The sequence below is a fragment of the Haematobia irritans genome, chromosome 4 (genome assembly GCF_050003625.1).
Source record: "Haematobia irritans isolate KBUSLIRL chromosome 4, ASM5000362v1, whole genome shotgun sequence".
Taxonomy (NCBI): Eukaryota; Metazoa; Arthropoda; class Insecta; order Diptera; family Muscidae; genus Haematobia; species Haematobia irritans.
The window spans coordinates 224,531,617-224,554,938 of record NC_134400.1 but is presented as its reverse complement, the minus strand read 5'-3'; the positions used below and the strand labels follow the sequence as shown (position 1 = coordinate 224,554,938).

The following is a 23,322-nucleotide window of genomic DNA, read 5'->3' as shown; positions in this document are numbered from 1 at the left end:
CTTTTTCTCACTTTCATTACATTTATAGCGAAGGTGCTCACTCTTATGGATATAATACGCTCTTTTGAGGTATAACATTAAATTTTGTATCGTATGTAGCTATAAAAGGAACTTTTGTTCCAAAATAAAGTTTTTCTACTGAGAACTGTGCACAATGTCGGTGTTATAATTTAGTTAATAATATGAGCATTAATCAGCATGGACGCACGTCAGAAAAAAATATTAATTGATCCAATTAATTTTTAATTGAAATGTCTACAATCACGGAATCGTTAGTATCAATCACCAAATTCAATTAAAAAATTAATTGATACAATTATTTTTTTTTTGAAAACATTTTTATATCAATTACATTATTAATTGAATTTTTTTTCGAAATTTAATTAAAATTTTAATTGAAAAAATGTTGGTGATAGTTTTTTCCTGTGTAGAATTTGTTCACTAATAAAACCTAATTAAAGTAACGTTAAATTTTTTGACCATAGCCGCGTTTGGATCCTTCACTCATCCCGGTCTGTCTTTAGAGATAGGTCCCTTAATCCTTCCCTACCCTTTAAATATTGGTCAAAATCGACTAACCGAATTTTAACGAAAATCCCAAACATTCGAATTTCGATTGAAAGGGAATGTGGGGTGGACCATTTTATACAGACAACTCACAAAAAGTTCAAAGTAGCGATGTCTAAAGTCGACTTTGCAACTTTCGACCTTAGTTTCCACATCTTGGATTGTTATTTGCAGATTTTTTTTGCAAACAAGTTTCTTTGAGTGTATTATTTATTTGATTTATTTACATTTATAAACTAAGTACATTAATAGATACCGCCTTTAAAAAATAGAACTTTCCAGTTAAAGCAACGGTTTGTCAAAGTCTGGAATTCAATATGCTTTCATATCACAGCGTTTGAAAACGAATTCAATTCAAGTTTCTGATTCTGAACCTTTGCCTCTACTGGCTTTTTAAAGGCGGCTATTGCAACAATTTAGAGTATTCATATTTCCATCACCTTTCAACAATTTTCTTTGAGAACATTGGTAATGTGAAGTGAAATATTATGCAGACAAACAAATGACGATAGACAAAGATAATGAGAAATATAAAACGCATAATAATAATTGATAAAAAATATAGAGGTGTATGTTGTCTGGTCATCATATTCCGTTTATCAGACTCTGGCGGTTGTATCATGAGTTGAATCCGTTTCACAGGAACCTTCAATGCCGGTAACCTCGTCGTGTTCTTCCTCATTTATATTCTCAAGTTTTGCTGAGGTTGAAGGACCATCTTCCTTGTAGTCGGCATATATTTCGGCACGCTGTTTGATAATCTCCTGTATGATGACTGTAAGAATTTCTCGTGAATCTACAATATGGCCAACTTCCTGGGCTACTTCGGCTGACAGCCATGGACATATCGTCTCCATAAGTTTTTCGCGTTTAGCAACATCTGTAGCCGGCTCCAAATTATCCAATATCTCCGGCAATATGCTGGCAATGTGACCTTGTAACAACTTAGCAGCAGTAACTTCTTTTTGCATTTCCTCATCCAAAGACTTGGCAATTTCATCTTGACGTAAACGCCTTTCTTTTTCGGCCTGTAAACGTAACTCCTCAGCTTCAAGTCGGCGTAATTCTGCCAATTCGGCTTCTCTTTGGGCCAATAATCTGACATAGAAAACAAAGAGAATTATTGAAATGCGTTAAATACCCATATTAAAACACCCAGAAAAAGAACTCTGGTATTAGTTATGAGACAAACAAAAAACCGATTTTTATTTTTTAAGCAGACCTCTTATTACTGTTATAATTTATGAAACTTCTTGACCATAAAATACTTACTCAGCTTGTTTTTCACGTATCAAATCGATTTCCTTTTCATGTGCCACTTCCAGTATACTCAATTCCATGATGCTATCCACAAAGACATCTACAATGGGTTGAACTTCAGTTTCAAATTGGAAGAGTTCTCCATCACAAATCTCTGTGGCTACATCCACACCGATTTTTGCTGGTATATAAGGAGGTGTCGGTGGCTTTTCCAGGAATAAGTCAGTTTGGGTTTCTACTGAGAATTCTGGAGGTCTGGACACCAGATGTTCTAAATATTTGTCAGTTTGCACATCTTCATGGCGTCTGCCCGCTACTGGTGGTGGGGTACCCAAAACATTTCGTTGATTCTTTTGGTTTACATTTCTCTTACGCAAAGCTTGACGTCTTCGAAATTCTGCTGCTTTGTCAAAAGGATCATAGTCTCCCTGTGGAGGAGAAAGAGTTAGATACAAAATAAAAAGTTACTAGATACCCATCGACACGTGCAAACATTTTTATTGTCTATGTGATATAAAAAATGTCAGACCCCATTAAAATTTTGCCAATGACAAAATTATTAATGACCTATTTACATGCAAAGGACAGTGGAAAATATTTAAATACTACTGCAAACTCTTTCTGTGGGCAAGTGATGAAGAATACCAATCCATCTTATCAGATTTCGGGAGAAACAAATGCATGTGTCCAGGAAAATCCTAATAGTTTCCATTTATCTGAATGACACATAATCTTTAAACGCTGATCATTACAGAGGCTCAGTTCAACATATTCTGAAATCCTTGGGAACATTAATTTTATTTTTGTTATGACTTTATTTCATACGAGTAATTAATCCGAAAGTGAATCATAAAGTTGTCTCTGGTTAGTTACTTACAAGGGTGGTCCGATAGGTACAAAGGCTAGTCTATGAGTCAATAGTACCGAGTTGAAAGTTCTACACTTATAGAAAAAATCTTCTAAAAACCGCAGTCGGTGTGTTTTTGTGCTTCAGACATTTTTTGTTGTTGTGCCTTAATTTAATGCATATAATGAATACAAGAAATGTTCTTAGTATATAACTTTTATTGTGTTACGATAGCCTCTAGATTAACGTTTTCGTTTGTTTCAACCAAAGTAAATGGTTTTTAGTATAATCTAATAAGCTCAAAATGTAGCAGAAAATGTTTGCTATTTCAGCAAACAGCCAATGCAGGTTTGCGCGCGACTAACAACATGTTTTGGTCCACAGTCAAACAAAAATGCTCAAAAAATAGAAAAGTTGACATTGAAATGAATAGGAAATGGGATGCATCTTTTTAGGCTGAAAAGTATTTGATCCTCATTATATCTTAGATTTCAAAATAGACTCGGTACACCCTCATAAAAAATGGCTTCTGTAACATATACTCCCAAACATATTTTGCTTCAAGCATATACATTTTTGGGTATTGCCCAAACATTTATATGTTTGATCTCTTCCAATATATAATATGTTTGAAAGCATATTGGTCTAAACAATATATGTTTGGGTAGTCTAAGTTCCAAACATTTTGTATTTTTGCATCCAAATTCAATAATGTTGTCTTCCAATAAACAATATGTTATTATGTGAACATATAATATGTTTGGAAGCATTTTGCACCCAAAAATATTATATGCTTAAAAAAATTCTCCCAAACAATATTGTGCTCAAAATTTTATTTATTTATTTATATATTTACAATCATAATGAATTATGAAAATAAACAGGTAATATAGGTGCTAACAACATAGGTTTTCGACCTGAATGCTCAAAAATTTGTTTCTGCCCAATTGTATATTCCCCCACATCTTTATCACTTCCACGAGATTTTTAAGTTCTTAGCACTTTTTTCTGTAATACAAACATTGTAGAAGAAATTATTCAATTGTATGATTTTTTTTAATTTAAATTTTACCTTTTGCCGGACGGGGATTCGAACAGCGGACCACACAGTTTGTAAGGATCAAAGAAGTAGCTGATCAATTGCCCAAGGAAAAATAAAATGTTAATTTTGTAATAACAAGCAACAACCACCAACTTAATTCAATATCGCTCTCTGTTAAATAGCGCTCCAAGCTACTAAACACATATATGTTTATAGGCTATTTCTAAATTAATATATGTTTGCATCCAAGCATATTATATTTACAAACATTTTATGTCCCAAACATAATATGTTCTAACATATTAACATATATGTCCCAAACATGTTATGCTAGTTTACGAACATTATATGCTTGCACTCAAAAATATTGTGTTCAAAAATTTGTGTTCCAAACATATAATGTTTATAGCCAAACATATGAAAAACAGTCTTTTTCATCCGTGTAGCCACAGAAAGTCTAACCTTTACTCTGGCCTGTCACATGAAACTAGGGCTGTCATTTTGGATTGATTTTTATTAATTCCAGGGTTCGGGATTTCAAAATATTGAATTGGTTGAACCCACAGAAGGTTACATTGTACTAAATTTGAATAAGATCGGATAATAAATGAGGCCACTATGATTAAAAATTAGTTTATAGGGACAAATTTTTGAAAATCGGCTGCTACATGTATATGGGAGCTAAATCTAAATCTGAACCGATTTGAATTATATTTTGCACGTTTGGTTGATATTACAGGAGATTACCTAGTGCAGAATTTGAGTAACATCGGTTAATAAATGAGGCCACTATGGTAAAAAATAAGGTTATTAGGGACACATTTTTCAAAATCGGGAGCTACATATATATGGGAGCTATATCTAAATCTGGACCGATTTCGATGATTTTTTGCGTGATCCTATCTAATTGCAGATGAAAAATATCTTTTACAGTCGACACTGCTCTAAGGGTCGTTTACACTGAATGAAGACACCAATTTATTAACAAAAATCCTACACTGAAAAAACAGTGAACCCACCAGGAAGAAAAATTTCGGTTAATTTTAGAAAATTTGGAATATTTTTAGAAAATTTTAACTAAACAGTATAACCAACGCTGGCATCACGCCGATGTCATAAAAATAAGTAAATATTTTTCGACAAATTCAAGAAAATTTATTAGACATAATTAAGTTTTTTCACTTGTTAAAGAAAATTTTGTAGTTTGAAGGAAAAAATTGGAGTTCAAAATTGCAAGAATGTCTTTAGTGACATACGAAGTTCATGATGAACGCATTTGTAGTAAAATTTACAAATTTAAAGAAATATTGAACTATTTTGTGGAAGACACGAATTTAGTTAATCTTTATCCTTCATTTCTGTATATTTTTTTCCTCGGTTTTAGTTAGTTTAACTAACGTACACAAAAAAATATTAGAGTAGAGGAAACTTTCTCCAAACATAATATTTCCATGAACTAAACGAAAGTTAAATTGGCTTTAGTGAAATAGAGAGTTCACTTTTTTTTGAGTGTAAAAAGCTGCACATTTAACAAATATAGATTATTTGTTTTGGCATCCCGAAAAATCCCGGGATTCAAAATAAAAATTCCCGAAACACAAAAAGAGCAGAATGCATTTGCTTTTAATTTCCTTTTTTAACACCTTCAATAGCAAAATACAGTTTTTCCATAACCTTGAAGACTTACCAACAGTGCATTTGCAGCTCCATAGTTACTGCCTCTAACCACTCTCCTGTCATGCATAATATTTTTGTAAGGTTCAGTTGGTGGGGTTTCTCTGAAATTAAGGAAATTTTCGAAATTAGAAAATTAAAATTAATTACCAGTTAGTACAGAATAAAGGTTAATTTTCACATCACTTGGTCACTACTCATATACTGATGACCTTTCATGATAAACCCCAAGACAGTTTCAACAAAACATAGGTTTGGGCGCTTTTCAATAAATTTTAACGATTATATTTTTGTATATAAGAGGGGACCATAAATAACTAGAATGACAAGAAAATTGTTGAATAGTTGATACTGTATAGACTCTGTTGGTATTGCAAAAAAAAAAAAAAGTTAGTTGAAAAGTTAATGTTGGAGGTTATTTAAAAACATTAAGGAGCCACATGTAAAGGATACGTTTTGTTGTACCTCCAAAATATCAAATTAATAAAGTTGTTTCTGATCTGATTAACTTCCTCTTAGGAAAATTTAGCAAAAAAAAAGCTCGTGTGACCAAATATTTATTTTTCTTAAAATACGAATGTGAATAGAAGACGCAAATTTTTCCCTTGTATTTACAAATGTCGATAAACCTTTCAGTGAATTCGCTTTGTCCTCATAGTTAAGTGATTCGACTTAAAATCGGATATCTTTACATGAAAGAAAATTTTATTTGACTAAGGTCTATTTGACATTAATAATTCTGAAAAATTGATGAAATCGTCTTTAAATTGTTTGACTTTTTGATATCTTGACTACAAAGAAAAAACGCGCTTAAACATAGGAGAAGTTTTTCGACACTTTACACACGCAAAAAAATAATTCTTTCCTCCCAAACGAAATTTTAGACAAACAAAGTTCGTTTCTCATTTGCTTTTCGCTGTAAGGAAGTGTATTTGGAAGAAAAGTATATACTTTTTGTGATAAACGTTTATTCTTTTCAGGATGTAAAAACAATTTCATAAAGACAAACTCAAAAAATAAATTGTTTTCTTGCTAATTGCATTGTCCCTCACATATTTCTCACATCCACGAGATTTTTAGTTCTTAACACATTTTCCTGTAATACCAACAATGTAGAAGAAATTATACGATTTTATAAATTTTTAAAATTTTTTTACCTTTCGCCTGGACGGAGAATCGAACCGCGGACCATGCACTTTGTAAGCCAACACACTAACCACTGAGCTATGTACCTGTTATGGTCATCAATAGATAAATATCCATATAAGTTATATTTATATAGCATAGCTTGCGGCGCCCACGAACCGAATAAACAAAGTTTATTTAACAGAAACAAACATTTAGTTTGGCACCGTGGAGCAGTGGTTGATACGTCCGACTCTCATGCCAAGGGTCGTGGGTTCGATCCCTGCTGCGACCAAAGTTTTTTTTTTTTTTACATACATTCCACATATGTTCGGAAGATTCCGAAAAAATGTTCAACATTACATTGTACTATATTAAATTTTGAACTGTAAAATGTGTCTTATTAAATACCTAAAGTCAGAAAAAGAACAGTGTTTGATATAAACGAAATGGACTCTGTTGTTGTTTCAAAAATAACTTTTTTTATTGAAAAAATAAAAATTTTGTAACAAACGAATTTTTTTGGTGATAAAAGTTTAAAATTTTCGAAGCAATTCAAAACACTCTAACAAAAGAAAAACGTTTTCGGTACACGTTTTCCAAACGTTTTTTTTTCTTTGCGTGCATTAAAGAAGTTTTTACTTGAAGCATGGCATAATTTCTACTTGAAGTCGAGTCTGAATTCGGAAATTTAAGTTGACTTTGAATGCACAAGAACACATGTGAAGAAACGAATTAATTAAAATTTGTTTTCTAGGCTCAAGTACGCAAAACTCGGATTTATAAGAGAATTGTGCCTTAAAGGTATCAATGCCAAAATAAAGACAAAATTTTTGTAACTGGGCAAGCTTTTTTTCAGTGTAGAAATGTGAGGATTTAGTTTAGCAAAAACTGACTGATGTTGTTCAGCAGACTATAAACTATAACTTTAGTATTTTTTTGTGAAACTTAAACCCTTTTGCCCATAAGGTGGGTATTAAGTTCGAGTTTAGCCGATAAAAACGTCATTTTTCACGATTACTTTTCTTTAACAATCCATTTTAAGGAATACAAACTTTGTGAAAATTTGCTATGGGCTTTTCCCCATCAAGTTATAATAAAATTTGCAACAAATATGTATTATTTCATGCATTTTTCTTACTGATTTAGTTTTCACTCTAGCGATTTTAGTGGTTAAACTCGAACTTAATACCCACCTATATTCAAAACAATTTATTGAGAGTTTATCGGAAATATTTGTATGGTAAAAGTAGGTTTAAAGTTTACGTTAACTTTTTTTTAATGTGGGGGTATATAATATTGAAGTACAATGTAACAGCATATAGTGACTGCTGCTTTTAATAGTAGATTTTTTCTATGAGTGTATGCAATGCACTCAAATGTACAAATCTGTATTTTGTTTCATGTGACCTAAAGAGAGTATGAGACTTTTTAATACATGTAAGTATGGACGAACATTCGTTTGTAGTGATATACTTGACCCATCACAATGTGTTTAGAGTTGGGCATTGTGACTATAGTACTTGCACTCCACAAGCTATGCAAATCTTTCTGAAGTTTCGCGATGGACTCTTTATTTTCTCTTTTGTTGCTATTTCGAAATACTTTCAAGACCGGAAGTGTGCACACAGACATTATGGTTTGTGTATTGTTATAAGATAATGTCGGTTTATGCACTGAAAACAATTTTAAAATCGTTAAAAATAAAATCAATCTAATGTTGGTGTTGCTTGAATAACATTATCAAATGTTCAGAAGATTCGTAATCGAATTATGAGACCTTTCATTGAAAGAAGTGTAGACGTACGGAGTTTTCTTTGGTATTTAAAAAGTTTACTCTCTCTCTACAAATAAAAAATGGTTAAGAGTTGATATAACGAAATTAACCCTCTAATGCCCCATTTTTTTTGTCAGCTGATTAAATATTCAATGTTAACGACACAACAGCAAAAAAACTAATCAAGAAAAATGTATACGATAAAGTTCAGAATATGTTGCAAAGGCTCTGGAACAGGTTCAACTAAGTTTTCTTTTTATTTTATTCATTTTTGTTGTCTTAAGGTGTGTTTTACTAAAAGCTTCCTTATTTAATGAAGGCCGCCTAAAGGCGGGATTGGGCATTAGAGGGTTAATTGATTCAATTCAATCTTTATTGAAGTCATGAAAATGATAGTATTAATCGCAGTATTAATTAGCAAAATATATACGTGATTAAAACAAATTTATTTCTTCGGCACATTTAATTTGTTAGGCTATTCATTATTTATTGTCTATTTAACATATTTACAATAATATTATTAAAATTTTTTATTTTAATAATATTTCCGAATACAATTATAGTAAGATTTTCGTTTAATGAATTTAATTTAATGAACTACGAGTAATGAATAGTATATAGAAACTAATTATTTCCTAATAAATTTTCCAATATTTTTAATTGAAAATATCTTTTTTTAATTTAATAATTGAGATAATTAATGTTTTAATTAAAAAAGTAGAAATGTTCCATCATTTTCTTAACTGACTTTATTTTTGATTAAAAATTTAATTGTATAAGAACCACACTGTGGAACAGGGTATTATAAGTTAGTTGATATGTTTGCAACACCCAGACGGAGATGAGATGGACACATGGTGTCTTTGGAAATAATGTGCTAGGTTTGTCTGCTTTGTGATCAAAGGCTAGGTCGCAGTTTTAATTCAATCTACTTCAAATTTAGCCCAAGTATGTGTTTTGGGTCTATTGATTTTGGTAGAAATTTCTTCAGATTTAGATATAGCTCCCATACTCGTATACATATGTCTTTCACCCGATATCTGCTTAAACTATCACCATTACAAACAATGGAATATGATCACCTCAAACACGTTTCAAGAGTATAATGTTACATTTTCATGTTACGGAAGATGTAATATCTTTGTCGCAACCATGTTATTTTCTCGGAAAGTACGTATTTGATTTCGGCAAGTGTCTATATGTTTTTTTGGGATAAAAATGTTATATGTTCCCCACGAAAAGGTAACAATATGCCCTTGAAGCATTTTATTTTATAATTAGATCTTAAAATTGGCCCTTTCGGATCTACTCACACTGAAAAAAATATTGTCTTAAGACCAAAGATTTCATAACCTTAATTAAGTGATTCAAATTAAAAATGGGTACCCTAAAATGAAAGAAAATTTAGTTTGACTAAGGTCAACTTGTCTTTAATAATTGTGAACAATTCTTTAAAATTAAAGAAATTGTCTTTTTGCATCTTCACAACAAAGCAAAAAAGCGTTTAAAAATAGGAGACGTTTTTCAACACTTTATTTTAAAGACGATTTTTACTTGAGAAATAGAATTCAGACTCGAGTCTGAATTTGAAATTTTAAGCTTTTAAAGGACTTGAATTGCACATGAAGAAAAAACAGAAAAACGAATAAATTAAAATTTGCTGCCTAGAATCAAGTACGCAAAACCTAAATTTAAAAGACAATTCTGTCCTTACTTCAATTCTCCGCTTCTTCGGCTCGGAATCAATATCAAAATCATTAGTGTAAAGACAAAATCTTAGCTTTTTTCCAGTGCATACCTAAGTTAAAGGGTGATACGGTCAAAATTTGGTCAATATAAACTTGACGTATTTCTTTCAATTTTGCATTTAAAAAACCTAAACACCCCTCATTTTGAAGGTGTGTGTGTAGAATGTTGCTCCTATTTTGATTTTGGAATTCACTCTTCAGTTGTCAAAATGCCGTCCAAGCAAGAAGAGCAGCGTATCAAAATTTTGCTCGCGCATCGCGAAAATCCGAGCTACTCGCACGCAAAGCTGGCAAAATCGCTAAAAGTTGCAAATCAACCGTTACAAATGTAATTAAAGTGTTTGGGGAACGTTTTTCGAAAGCCAGGAAGTCTGGATCGGGGGGAAATCGAAAACCGGAAGCCGCTGAGACGACAAAGAGAGTTGTCGGTAGTTTCAAGCGAAACCCTAACCTCTCTCTCCGAGATGCCGCAAATAAGCTGGGTGTATCGTCTACAACCGTGCATCGAGCCAAAAAACGGGCCGTACTATCGACTTACAAGAAGGTAGTGACTCCAAATCGCGATAATAAACAAAATACGACGGCCAAAGCGCGATCCCGGAGGCTGTACACGACGATGCTGACGAAGTTTGACTGCGTGGTAATGGACGACGAAACCTACGTCAAAGCCGACTACAAGCAGCTTCCGCGACAGGAGTTTTATACGGCAAAAGGAAGGGGAAAGGTAGCAGATATTTTCAAGCACATAAAACTGTCAAAGTTCGCAAAGAAATATCTGGTTTGGCAAGCCATCTGTACCTGTGGCTTGAAAATCAGCATTTTCATAGCTTCCGGGACTGTCAACCGAGAAATTTACGTGAAAGAGTATTTGAATAAACGTCTGCTGCCTTTCCTGAAGAAACACGGTTGTTCCGTACTGTTTTGGCCGGATTTGGCATCTTGCCATTACGGTCAAGGCCGTATTCAGAGGGGGGATGAGGGGGATCAAAACCCCCCCCCCCGAAATGAATGAATATTTTTATATAAATAAATATATATTTTTAGCTGCATAGAAAAATCTTATCGAAGATGTTGAAGGAAAGCTGAAGGTTTTATTTTGAAAACGCTTACCTATAAAACTTGCACAAATCCTAGAATACTAGTTGAAAAGCCTGTCAAACGACGGTCGAAAAAAACAAATTGTTTTTGTTCTCGCACCACAAATTTCATTTTTGGAAAATGTATTTCTGCTTTTTATGTGTGTTTGTTGTTCTTTTTGTGAACATGACTCGCTTTGTTTGGCCATAGCAACAACAACGAAACAGCCAAACACACATGTGTAAATGAAATGTCGCAAAACCTGCGAAAAGAACCTGCCTAATTCAGCGATGGAAGCACTTGGAGAGTGCAATAAAGAGATATTTCCAAACGTGCCTATTCTTTTACAAATTTTGGTCACTTTGCCAGTTACTCAGGGATGGAAAATACAATTTTTAAGAAAGTACAAAAAAGGTATTTTTTGAGCGGAAAGGTACTTTTTACTAAATTTCAACAAAAATTTCAGTGGAAAATTATTGTCAAGAGACTAATAAAATTTTGACAAAATTTTCTATATAAATAAAATTTTGCAAAAATTTTCTATAGCCGGTTATCATACAAAAACCTTTTTTTTCGGAAGGTTCAAGCGTGGTTTATTGTTGGGTTTAATGAACTGCCTGAATTTATTCTTATAATTGGTTGATAGTTTTGCTGCAAGTAGGGGATGCTGATGAGGAATGTGGTAATTCCGAAACGTGCGCCCATCCAACCATCTTGCAGTCTATAGGGCTTTGCCCAAATAAATTTGACAAACATTCTTTTCCTCTGTTGGTTAAGCTACACTTGTAGTTTAGTCAATGTATGGTTTTAAGCTGCAATAAAAAAACAACAACAATGCTTAAAGAACAAAACCAACAATAACAAAACAAAACGAAGGGAAATAAAATTTTGCAAAAAAATTCTATAGAAAAAAAAAATGCAAAATTGTTTCTGTAGAAATAAAGTTTTGCAAAAATTTCCTATAGAAATAACATTTTTACAAAATTTTCAATTGAAATAAAATTTTGACAAAATTATCTATAAAAATAAAATTTTGCAAAAATTCTATATAGAAATAAAATTTAGACAACATTTTCTACCGGAATAAAAAATTGATAATATAGAATCGCATTCTTTTTTCGACTAAAACATTCTTGAAGTTCAATAAAATCCTGTTTTTGACTATATCTTTTACAAAATCGAGATTTTCTTCCCACATGAACATGTCTGTTTTGCCATATTTGTAAAAGACTATTAGCAAATAAGGTTGATAAAGACTTTCTCAAAATATTAAAATATTTTGTCAAAGATATTGTACCATAAATCTGATATCGACTCAAAAATGTCTACACAAAAGGTACTAAATCATTCGCGGGGGTACTACGGTACTGACCGGGGTGAAAAAGTATTGAAAAAAGTACTTTAGTACTGCATTTTCCATCCCTGCAGTTACTACGTGCTCATCCGAACGTTCATTTTCAAAAATGACGAGATTAAAGACGTATCTTAGAAATTCGACTGGCGATAGTAGACTCAATGGATTGGCATTAATGTCGGTTCATCGCCGAATATATGTGCCGACTGAAGAAGTCACTGATTTATTTGCTGCCCAAAAAGCCCGTCGGCTCAATTTAATATTATAAAAATATTGTATACATACCTTTGCATAAATAAAATTTTCTACACATGAGATTATATGAATATTTTTTTTAAAGTTGAACCCGAATTAAAATCCTGGCTACGGCCTTGATTACGGTAAAAAGGCCATGGAGTGGTACGCCGCCAACAACGTGCAGGTGGTTCCCAAGGACAAGAACCCTCCCAACACGCCAGAGCTCCGCCCAATTGAGAAATACTGGGCTATTGTCAAGCGGAACCTAAAGAAGACAAAAAAAAAAAAAAACTGCTAAGGACGAGCAGCAGTTCAAGGCAAACTGGCTTTCTGCGGCGAAGATGGTGGACAAGGTGGCTGTACAAAATCTGATGGCAGGTGTCAAGCGTGAGGCCCGGCAATTCGGATTTGGAAAAGCGAAAGCCTAACTGAATATTTTTCCTGAATTTTATACTAATTGAACTTGAAAAAGAAATTTAATTTGATTTTTTAAATAAACGATTTCACCGATTTACACGCGTTTTCCCTTGACCAAATTTTGATCGTATCACCCTTTAGTATCATATTAACAAACTTATAAAACCTGTTTCTATTAAAAATTTGTTTATTTTATCGTCAGTAAAAAAGGTAAATTTTATTCCATGTGTGCTAGTAATATACAAACTTTAGGAGGAAAAATACCTACTTGAAATAGCTATTGCAAACAGCTTTTAAATGCCAACTTTTTATTTTGTACTCTTTGATGAAAACAAAAATAGCTCTCCAACACATAAGTGAGAATTACAAAAGGATTTATAAAATGTTCGTCCATTAAACTCTGTCATTGCGAGTCCTTTTGCATGAGGTGTACATTCTCAACCATGTTTAGAATTCAAAACAACTACTACGTAACTACAAAGAAACAACTACCAAAAAATAGGGGCAGCAAATATTTGCTTCCATTGCGATTAGCAGGACATTCACCTATCTACCAAATAACCAAGACGAAGAGTGCAACCTCATCGATGTTAATAATTTTTTTGTTACTCATGTTGGCGATGATGTTAAATCCATTTTTACCACAGTTCCAAACAATAAGCCAAGTGACATGATATAGCCTGTTTTTGTTTTTAGTTTGGTTTACAATCAAAAACGAAAATGACCATATGGATATAATCATTAAAAATGTGTTGTTATTGTATATTAAGGTTAGGGTTTTGTTTTTGCTGTAAAGGGACTTTCCGTGATTGACGCATATGTTATACCAGTAGTATGGATGGATTTAAATATGAACATGTGCTACTACTATGCATTGTAGTTTCTTCTCCCTGGGACATGTTGATAGTAGGGAGTCCCTATTTCACAATTGGAGTGTGGTATTTACTGCCCTGTTTTTCAAATTGCTATTTGTCACTAGCTTATTTTGAAATTAGGACATGAGGGTATGACAATCATTTCAAAACAAAATAATTATGGGTTTTAAATATTTTATTGGTCTATTTTCTAACCATATGCAAGGATGGTTTAATGTTAATGGATAATGAAGAATAATTTAATTTTCGATAAGTATACCATCGAACTTTCGGCGCATATAGTCTACTTCTCTAAACTGAATGACTCCCAGAAGTGAATTGAATTCAAAACCTCACTTTTTTTCTTCCCACTTTAGTACACTCAAAAAAAAGTGAACTCTCTATTTCACTAAAGCCATATTAACTTTATATTAGTTCATAGAATCATTATGTTTGGAAAAAGTTTATTTTAGTCAAATAATTTTTTGCGTATGTTAGTTAAATGAACTAAAAAACGGGAAAAAGTTTTACACAAATAAAGCATAAAGATTTCCTAATTTCGTATTTCTTACAAAATAGTTCATTATTTCTTTAAATTTGTAAATTTTACCAAAAATGTGTCCATCGTGAACTTCGTATGTCACTAAAGACATTTTTGCAAGATTTCTCTTAAAACTACAAAATTTTCTTTAACTACTGAAAAAATTTAGTTATGTCTAATAAATTTTCTTGAATTTGTCGAAAAATATTTACTTATTTTTGCCATATCGGAGTGATGCCAGCGCTTGTAATACCGTTTAGTTAAAATTTTCTAAAAAAGTTCCAAATTTTCTAAAATTAATCGAAAGTTATCTTTCCTGGTGGGTTCACTGTTTTTTCAGTGTATGTATTTTGATCTCCTTGTAATGTATTTTTATACAGTGGATGTTTCTTTTTATTGAAACAGTTTTGAAGGTGGGTTTTTATGTTCTCATAATGAGTTTTTCCAACAAAACTAACTTAGGTTACACGCTCACAAAAAATCGCTTCTGTAACATATACTCCCAAACATATTTTGCTTCAAGCATATACATTTTTGGGTATTGGCCAAACATTTATATGTTTGATCTCTTCCAATATATAATATGTTTGAAAGCATATTAGTCTAAACAATATATGTTTGGGTAGTCTAAGTTCCAAACATTTTGTATTTTTGCATCCAAATTCAATAATGTTGTCTTCCAAAAAACAATATGTTATTATGTGAACATATAATATGTTTGGAAGCATTTTGCACCCAAAAATATTATATGCTTAAAAAAAATTCTCCCAAACAATATTGTGCTCAAAATTTTATTTATTTATTTATATATTTACAATCATAACGAATTATGAAAATAAACAGGTAATATAGGTGATAACAACATAGGTTTTCGACCTGAATGCTCAAAATTTTGTTTCTGCCCAATTGTATATTCCCCCACATCTTTCTCACTTCCACGAGATTTTTTAGTTCTTAGCACCTTTTTCTGTAATACAAACATTGTAGAAGAAATTATTCAATTGTATGATTTTTTTTATTTTAATTTTACCTTTTGCCGGACGGGGATTCGAACAGCGGACCACACAGTTTGTAAGGATCAAAGAAGTAGCTGATCAATTGCCCAAGGAAAAATAAAATGTTAATTTTGTAATAACAAGCAACAACCACCAACTTAATTCAATATCGCTGCCTGTTAAATAGCGCTCCAAGCTACTAAACACATATATGTTTATAGGCTATTTCTAAATTATTATATGTTTGCATCCAAGCATATTATATTTACAAACATTTTATGTCCCAAACATAATATGTTCTAACATATTAACATATATGTCCCAAACATGTTATGCTAGTTTATGAACATTATATGCTTGCACTCAAAAATATTGTGTTTAAAAATTTGTGTTCCAAACATATAATGTTTATAGCCAAACATATGAAAAACAGCCTTTTTCATCCGTGTAGGTTAGGTAAAGTGGCAGCCCGATATTTGAGGCTCACTTAGACTATTCAGTTCACCACTGTGACACCACAGTGGCCAACTTCTCTCTTATCTCTGAGTGCTGCCCGATTCTATGTTTAGCTCAATGGCAAGGGACTAACTTTTTTAGCAGAGTCCAACAGTGGCGAACTTCTCTCTTATCTCTGAGTGCTGCCCGAATCTATGTTTAGCTCAATGGCAAGGGACTTACTTTTTGTAGCCGAGTCCAAATTGCGGTGAAACCACTCAGAGAAGCTTTTGAAACACTCAAAAATGCCACCGCTGAAAAACTTTTAGGTGTTCGGTCGAAACTGGGGTTGAACCCACGACCCCGTGAATGCAAGGCGGACATGCTAACCATTGCACAACGGTGGCTCCGCGTACATTGAAAAAATATTGACCGAATATGTAAGATTATTCAACCTAAATTTAGGACACATAATTTACACAATATTAAGGACAAATTCCTTTCGAATACAGAACATTTAATAAAGTTCATAATCTTTGACTTAAATATTGGCTTCTTTTTGCAATTTTCGTCCCTTCGTTAAAGTACGTACATCTTTGAAGTAAGGCAAATTTTCCTTAAAATAAAGAAAAACATTTTTGATTAAAAGAAATAATCTTTAAATTATCTAAGGCCTTTAATCTTTGGATTAATGATAAAGAAGCTTCAAATATAAGCTAATACTTGTTTTGCATTTTTTACTTTAAAGTTTTTGTTTTTGAAATTAAATATAAATATTGTTTACTTTGAAGTATGTAATGTGAATTTCTTAACTGAATTCTAATTATATATAAATAGTTTTATTAATAAATCGCAAAAGGGAAAATTCGAAAAATGAAATCTGTATCCTAATTTTAGTTTTTAGAGCCTACACTGAAACAAATATTTACGTGATATTAAAGATTACGCAACCTTAATTTTAGGATGCGAAATTTACAAAATATTAAGGACGAATTTCTTTAAAATAATGAAATTTCAATTAAAATAAAGATTAAAATCTTTGCTTCAAAAACGTTTTTCCATTAAATTTAGGACATAAATTTTGCAAATTTGCGTCCCTCCGTTAATGTAGCATGTCTTTGAACTAAGGCTAATTTTCCTTAAAGTAAAGAAACACATTTTTGGTTTAAAGAAATTGTACTTAAATTAACTGAAATATTGAAACTTTAGATTTAAGATAAAAACGCTTCAAATATAGGCTAAGACTTATTTTGAGGATTTGGCGTCTTTGGTTTAAAGTTTTTTTTTTGGAATTAAGAAAACATTTTTTACTTTGAAGTATCCGTTATAATTTGGATTTTTTAAACTTGCATTTGTTTGTACGTGAACCTTTATTAATAAACCGCGAAAAGAGAATGAAAATTTGATAAATGAGATCTGTATCCTAGTTCTAATTTTATTGGTTCTAGATTTAAAGCCAGATAGGTCGCTAAAAAATTTCTTTATTTTAAAGAAGCCGCATCTTTGGCTCAGAATTAATACCAAAATCCTTAAGGGAAGCTCAAAATCTTTGAATCCAAGTAAACTTTTTTTGAGTGTAGATTTAGAATTTAAAGAAGCCTCATCGAAATCAATACCAAAGTCCTAAAGTGAAGGTCAAAGGTCAAGTCTTTGGACCCAAGTAAACTTTTTTTGAGTGTAGAATGAACCGATCAATTTTTGTCGGCGGCGGCTGACACTAAATATTTACCTCCAGCGGCGGCGGCCAATTATAGGTTAACAAATCAAGTTGAGATTATACGAATAGTTATGAAATTAGTTGTACAATTTTTTAATTGAAATGTCTTTAATCACAGAAATGATAGTATCAATTAAAAAATTAGTTGAAACTATTAATTTTTGTTTCAATTAAAAAATTTGTTGAATCAATTTGTTGATTGAATTCGTTAAAACCCAATTAAGACTTTAATTGGAAAAATTTTCGTAAATTTGTTTTCTGTGTATGTGATATCTTTTTCAATTTACAATTTTCCTATTTTTCCAATTTCAATTTTGATCTCTCTCTAGCTGTCTTGCTGACTAAATTAAGAATTTCCAATAAAAATTTGTGATAATTATCAAAAACTATGGGCTGCGCAAACGGATACAATATTTTAATAGTATTAGGCCCCTCTATTATTTATATATTACTTAATTTATTATAATTACAAATTATAATAAACTTATTTATACGGGCACTAGTAACTAGTAACGGTATAATAAGACCAAGAAAGATATAAGCTTCTCAAGTTAATTCAGAGTAGGTTAGATAGGCAGCCCGATGTTTCAGTTCATTGTAATACCATGACTGGTGAATCTTATCAATGTGTGGTGCCCGATTTTATGTGAAGCACACTGACAAAGCACTTCCTTCTTATAGATGAGTATGAGTTACGGTAAAACAGCTTTAGAGTAGTTTCGATATACCATAGACCTGATAATACATAGATGAGCTATGGGTGTCAAACTATGTTTGACAGTTCCGAAGATTAAGAATAAACGAGAAAAATAAGAACACGCTTACAATCACTTTCGTTTTCCTTTTTGTAGTTTGCCAATTTTACACAAAATTAGAACGTTTATGATACAACAGAGGATTTATAATTAAATTAATATATTAAAAGTTCATATTTGAACAAAAAATTGTGACGAAATTTAATTTTGAGCAGCATTGCTCTTTACGAACAACACAAAAGCAAATGCGCGAAAATTAATGTTTGGGACTGACTCTTTAAGAAAAAAATCAAAACGAAATGTCAGAAAATTAATTTTTGGAACTGAAACATTTTTTTTAAAGAGAATAGTGGATCATCTATGTATTATAAGGTCTATGGGATACACTAAAAACAGAGAAAGGATAAAGATCGTTGAAAAACTTTCGGTCGAAACTAGTATTAAAATGAACCAGGCCCATTATTTCAAAATACATTTAATTACCCTAAAAAGTGAACCAAGCATTAAAGAAAATGTAGGTTTATTTTAGAAAATTTTAACTATAATATTTTTTTAATTGCAACATGTTACAAATAAGTAAATACTTTTTGTCAAATTGAAGAAAATTTATTAATTTTTTTTTCTGTTTAAGGAAAATTAAGGAAAAAATGGATTTAAAAAATTGTAAAATTTCTTTAGCGCTATACGAAGTTCAAGACATGTACAACTTTAGTAAAATTTACTCATTCGTGAGCACTCTGAACTCAATTTAAGAGACTTCTCCCATTTAGGGAATATATGAACTATTTTAGTTTTTATAAAATGGTGCACTATATTTGTATACAACTTGTTTTCTTATTTTTAGTTCACGTTATTAAAGTTAGCAAAAAAATTATTCAAATAAGCAACATTTGCTCACATTGGGCAAAACTTAACTAAATTACACCAATCTTCATGAACTAAAATAAAGTTCTGTTGCCATTAGCGCCCCCCTTTTTTGAGTGATTAATTCACACGACTTCGCTTGCGATGATCACAGTAATTGTGTTAGAAAATCGTATCGTTTATTGCAAACCCTCATATGCATACCAGATGAAGACATTTTATTAGACAAAAAGAGAATCATTTACCTCTTTGAACGGTTTAGTTGGAGCTGCTGTTGGAATTGTTGTTTGGTAATGGTTATACCACCCGGCGGTGGTGACATAGCCACACCAGCCGCAGTTGTTTTTGTAGATGCATATGGCCCCTTAACACCATTTAGACGTAAAGACGATTTGCCAGCTAACAAATCTTTATCAGTATTGGCGATCGAATGTCCACCACCACCTCCAACTCCACCCATGCGATTATTCATGGAACTTGCAAAGGCATTTGAATATTTGTCCTTGGCCATTGATGTCGAAGAGTTTCGGTTGTTGTATTGCTGCTGCTGCTGCTGATGGTATTGGTTGGCTAAGGATTGTATTTTATGGCTAATGTGCGTGTGGTCGAACAGTTGAGGTTGACGACTGTAGTGGTGTTGGTGCTGATATTGGCTATACAACATCGACGATGGCTCGTTTGCATTATATACGACAGGATGTGAGGAGTACGCGTACAATTGCCGTTTACGAGTAGGCGAAATGAGTGTAATTTCTTTTGGCGGTGGCAGGAAAATGCCTCGTGGTACAGTGGTAATGAAAAGTGGCCGTTGGTTAAGCGTTTCTTGATTGCTGCCCTAAAAGTCACAGAAGTCCACAAGAAACAATACGAAAAGTCATTTTTAGAATAAACACAAGAATATACGGTGGCAACATGGGGCTAAATAGTAATGGCACCCAAGTTGCAATACTTTTATTGCGGTGCGGAGTTTCAATAGGCAAAGAAAGGGGGCGGGGGGCTTTTAAAATGTAACTCCACACAAATCTGATACAATAGGCATTTCCTGCTAACATATCCAAGTGAAAATGTTGATGTGCGTATAAATTATTTAAAATAAATTATTACACCATCATATAAACCACTTCAGGCTCTCAAATATAATGTCCTCCTATTAAATAGGTATCATAGGCTATTTGGAATGCCACTGTCACTATTTCTCTATTACAGTCATATGCCTCATTTTATAGAGACTCCTGGAAAAAATCTGGGAGGCACAGTGAAAATCATAGTTAAAAATAAATATTTTTAATGACAACAGGTTGCGTCTATTTTTAAAGATAACTTCATTTTATCATCCAAGAATCCGTGATATTATTTCAAGCTTTAGTTTTTGATGATTTAACTACCAATCGATCGATCGTCGCTAGACAATAAAGACGAATTTGTTAAATAACCGATGAACTGTAGTACTTCATTGGCTAACTTTATAAGGTTTACTCGGAGTAGAAGATGATCACGGAGGTATTTTTGCAGAACCTCTGGTTAGGTTAGGTAGAGTTGATTGTTATGGCATGGGTCAACTTCACTCATCAATGAATGCTGACGGATTCTATATATAGTGTGTTCTGGTGAAGTCGCCTAGAAAAGTTTTAGAGCATGGATGAGAAAATATTTTGTGCATCTGACACTGCGTACATATGTCGTGTGCCGGACTCCGTCACAGTTGACGATGCCTGCTAAAAACCCATCCTACTTCAGCCCGGGGTATACTTTCCACCTCGGAACCGCTTGCGCATTACTTCGAGGAGATAAACCAACGCTATATTGCAAACTTTCGACGATAAATAGCATTCCTGAATCAACTTCGAAAAAGTAATTTTTAAAGCCAAAAGTTACTTCTTGATGAAGACATTCTCCTGTAATTGATCTTTGCTATAATTCAAAAATTGATCAAGTGAGCTAATGAGCTCCTCGATTGTATAACGTGTGAAAGACCTAAACTTGAAACAAATTACTGTTAGGTACTTTACGTTGTACACCTGTACTTTATAGCACCAAATTTTATGAAGTTTTGAACTAAAACCTAATCGACTAATCAGCCGGTTTGGAGAAAAATTGAAAAGCCAAAGCCGACATTTTGCAATCTTCAAAATCAACTAATTGACTTTGTATTTTTATGAAAATAGACTCAAATCGATATTTGATGTTGTCGAAAATCGACTAATCGAATTTTTCGACATTGGATTGAAAGGAATTTTTTATGTAAATATTTTTATGGTAACTCCGAGAATATGTATAGAGAAGATATTCTCAGTAAATGCCAAAGTTGAAAAGTCGTCTTTTCTGTTCCATTATGGAATGTCCAAATTATTATGGTATGTTTTAAAAACAATAAAATGTTTACAATACTTGGTATATTTTTAATAAAATCTTCTCAAAATATTGATAAAAAAATCTCAATGCATTTTCTGGGTAAAGTTAGGTTAAGTATAGAGTGACAGCCCGATATTGTAGGCTGACTTAGACTTGCGATGCCACAGGTGGTGACCCTCTCTCTTATGAAAGTAAGCCAAGACGAGCGGCGTTACATATTACTGTAAATCCTGGATACACTCAGAAATTAAACCACCGACGAAATGCTTTTCGGTAGAAACTGGGAATGAACCCTACCTTAGGTTTACGACTTTTGCGACACACGTATTATACTGTCGTAAATGTATGTCGCAAAAGTCACAGTTTGCGATAGGCCAACAATGCTCGTGTTTCGCATTAAGATATTTTCGTTTAGAACAAATACAACTATATTCACATCAATAAAATTTGACTCAAATATGTTTTGCTTTCGTTCAAAATCATTAATTTACCAGCTTTGAAGGAAATTTCCATATCAAATTTGCCTCTCATCTTTGCCGATTGAAAGTTGTGTGTCACCACTTATTTCATAAACCTACATTTTTTGAAGAATTTTTATATCGGCTCAGGCCACCGCCACCACTCAGTGAACTTAGCTTTCGTTTAAGTTCTTCTGCAAAATTATTAATGTCCCGACTATACGGAGGATGGGTTACCGAAAGTCCTCCATTTGTTGCGGCCGAATAGCCAGTAATCCTGAGATCTCTTCCAAGGACATTCGATGAGTTTTTCGGCAATGCCGTTTCCTCGGATCTCCTTATGGGGTGCACTATGGCGTTGGGTTTGTTGAGATATGACGACGATGAACCGGAACCGGAAATATAGTCGCTGTTATTCAAAACTGTAAATGCCGACGAAGACAATGGTAAATGTGAACCGTAGGGATAATACGACGAGGTGGATGGTGCCGGAAATGATGAGCTAAAGTGTTGTGTTGCTATATAATCGGAGGCGAATGAAAATTTCGGTCTAGTTGCCGCAGATGTTGAAGGATGATTGTCTTCGTCGTCGTCGTTCTTGAATTTAGTCGGGGTGTCAGTTTTGGATAGGTCTACTGGGTTGATGTGCTCTGAGGTTGAGGCTGTGTTGGATGGGAAGTGCTGTGGATTTTCGTTTTCTTTATCAAAGTCCACGTTTTGCATTATTCACTTTTGTGTTCGCTCGTTTGTTTTTTTTTTTATTTTATTTTTTAATATTCTTATAAATGAATTCGAACATTTTCACAGAGTCTCTTTAGAGACTCCAGAAATTCCATTGCTTCACCACAAAACTTTAAGGCTTTTCGTTATGGCAAAGTGGCAATAGGATAACCGGGAATGTGTGGTGAGAGTGTAGTTAGTATATTCACAAATCGATATTGCCTGTGTGAAGGTGAAACCGAATGACCGGCTTTGAGCAAAACGTTTCTCGTCCAAGTTACACCAATTGAAATGTCCGCGCCACGAATGTTGTTCATCGGTCAACTCTCTATCACGAAATGACCAAAACATATGCTTGCTAAGCACGACATCAACTTTTACTCACAACTTGGCTAACTTTTGTTAGCATGTGGTGGGGCTAATAGTCAATGGAAGGAAAATACCTATGGTCAATATACGACATACATTTAAATGACTACACTGAGAGTGAAACGGCAGGAGCGAAA

General features: G+C 32.9%; 1 protein-coding gene across 1 annotated transcript; it reads right to left on the bottom strand.

The window, feature by feature from the left end:
- Positions 1-759: 759 nt before the first annotated feature.
- On the bottom strand, positions 760-23,133 carry Rsph3 (Radial spoke head protein 3). Its single transcript, XM_075305808.1, has 5 exons — positions 22,217-23,133; positions 19,532-20,121; positions 5,404-5,494; positions 1,840-2,255; positions 760-1,665 (listed from the first exon to the last, which is right to left on the bottom strand). Exons 1-5 carry the CDS (start codon positions 22,817-22,819, stop codon positions 1,167-1,169), a joined length of 2,199 nt encoding a protein of 732 aa, XP_075161923.1. The 5' UTR covers positions 22,820-23,133; the 3' UTR covers positions 760-1,166.
- Between the last annotated feature and the right edge of the window lie 189 nt (positions 23,134-23,322).

Excerpts from the sequence above, each read along its gene's own strand:
- Rsph3 (XM_075305808.1), bottom strand. The coding sequence starts at position 22,819 with ATGCAAAACGTGGACTTTGATAAAGAAAACGAAAATCCACAGCACTTC. Across the intron at positions 5,495-19,531 it reads CAACTAAACCGTTCAAAGAG|AGAAACCCCACCAACTGAAC; the intron begins GTAAATGATTCT and ends CCTTAATTTCAG. Across the intron at positions 2,256-5,403 it reads GAGCTGCAAATGCACTGTTG|GGAGACTATGATCCTTTTGA; the intron begins GTAAGTCTTCAA and ends TCTCCTCCACAG.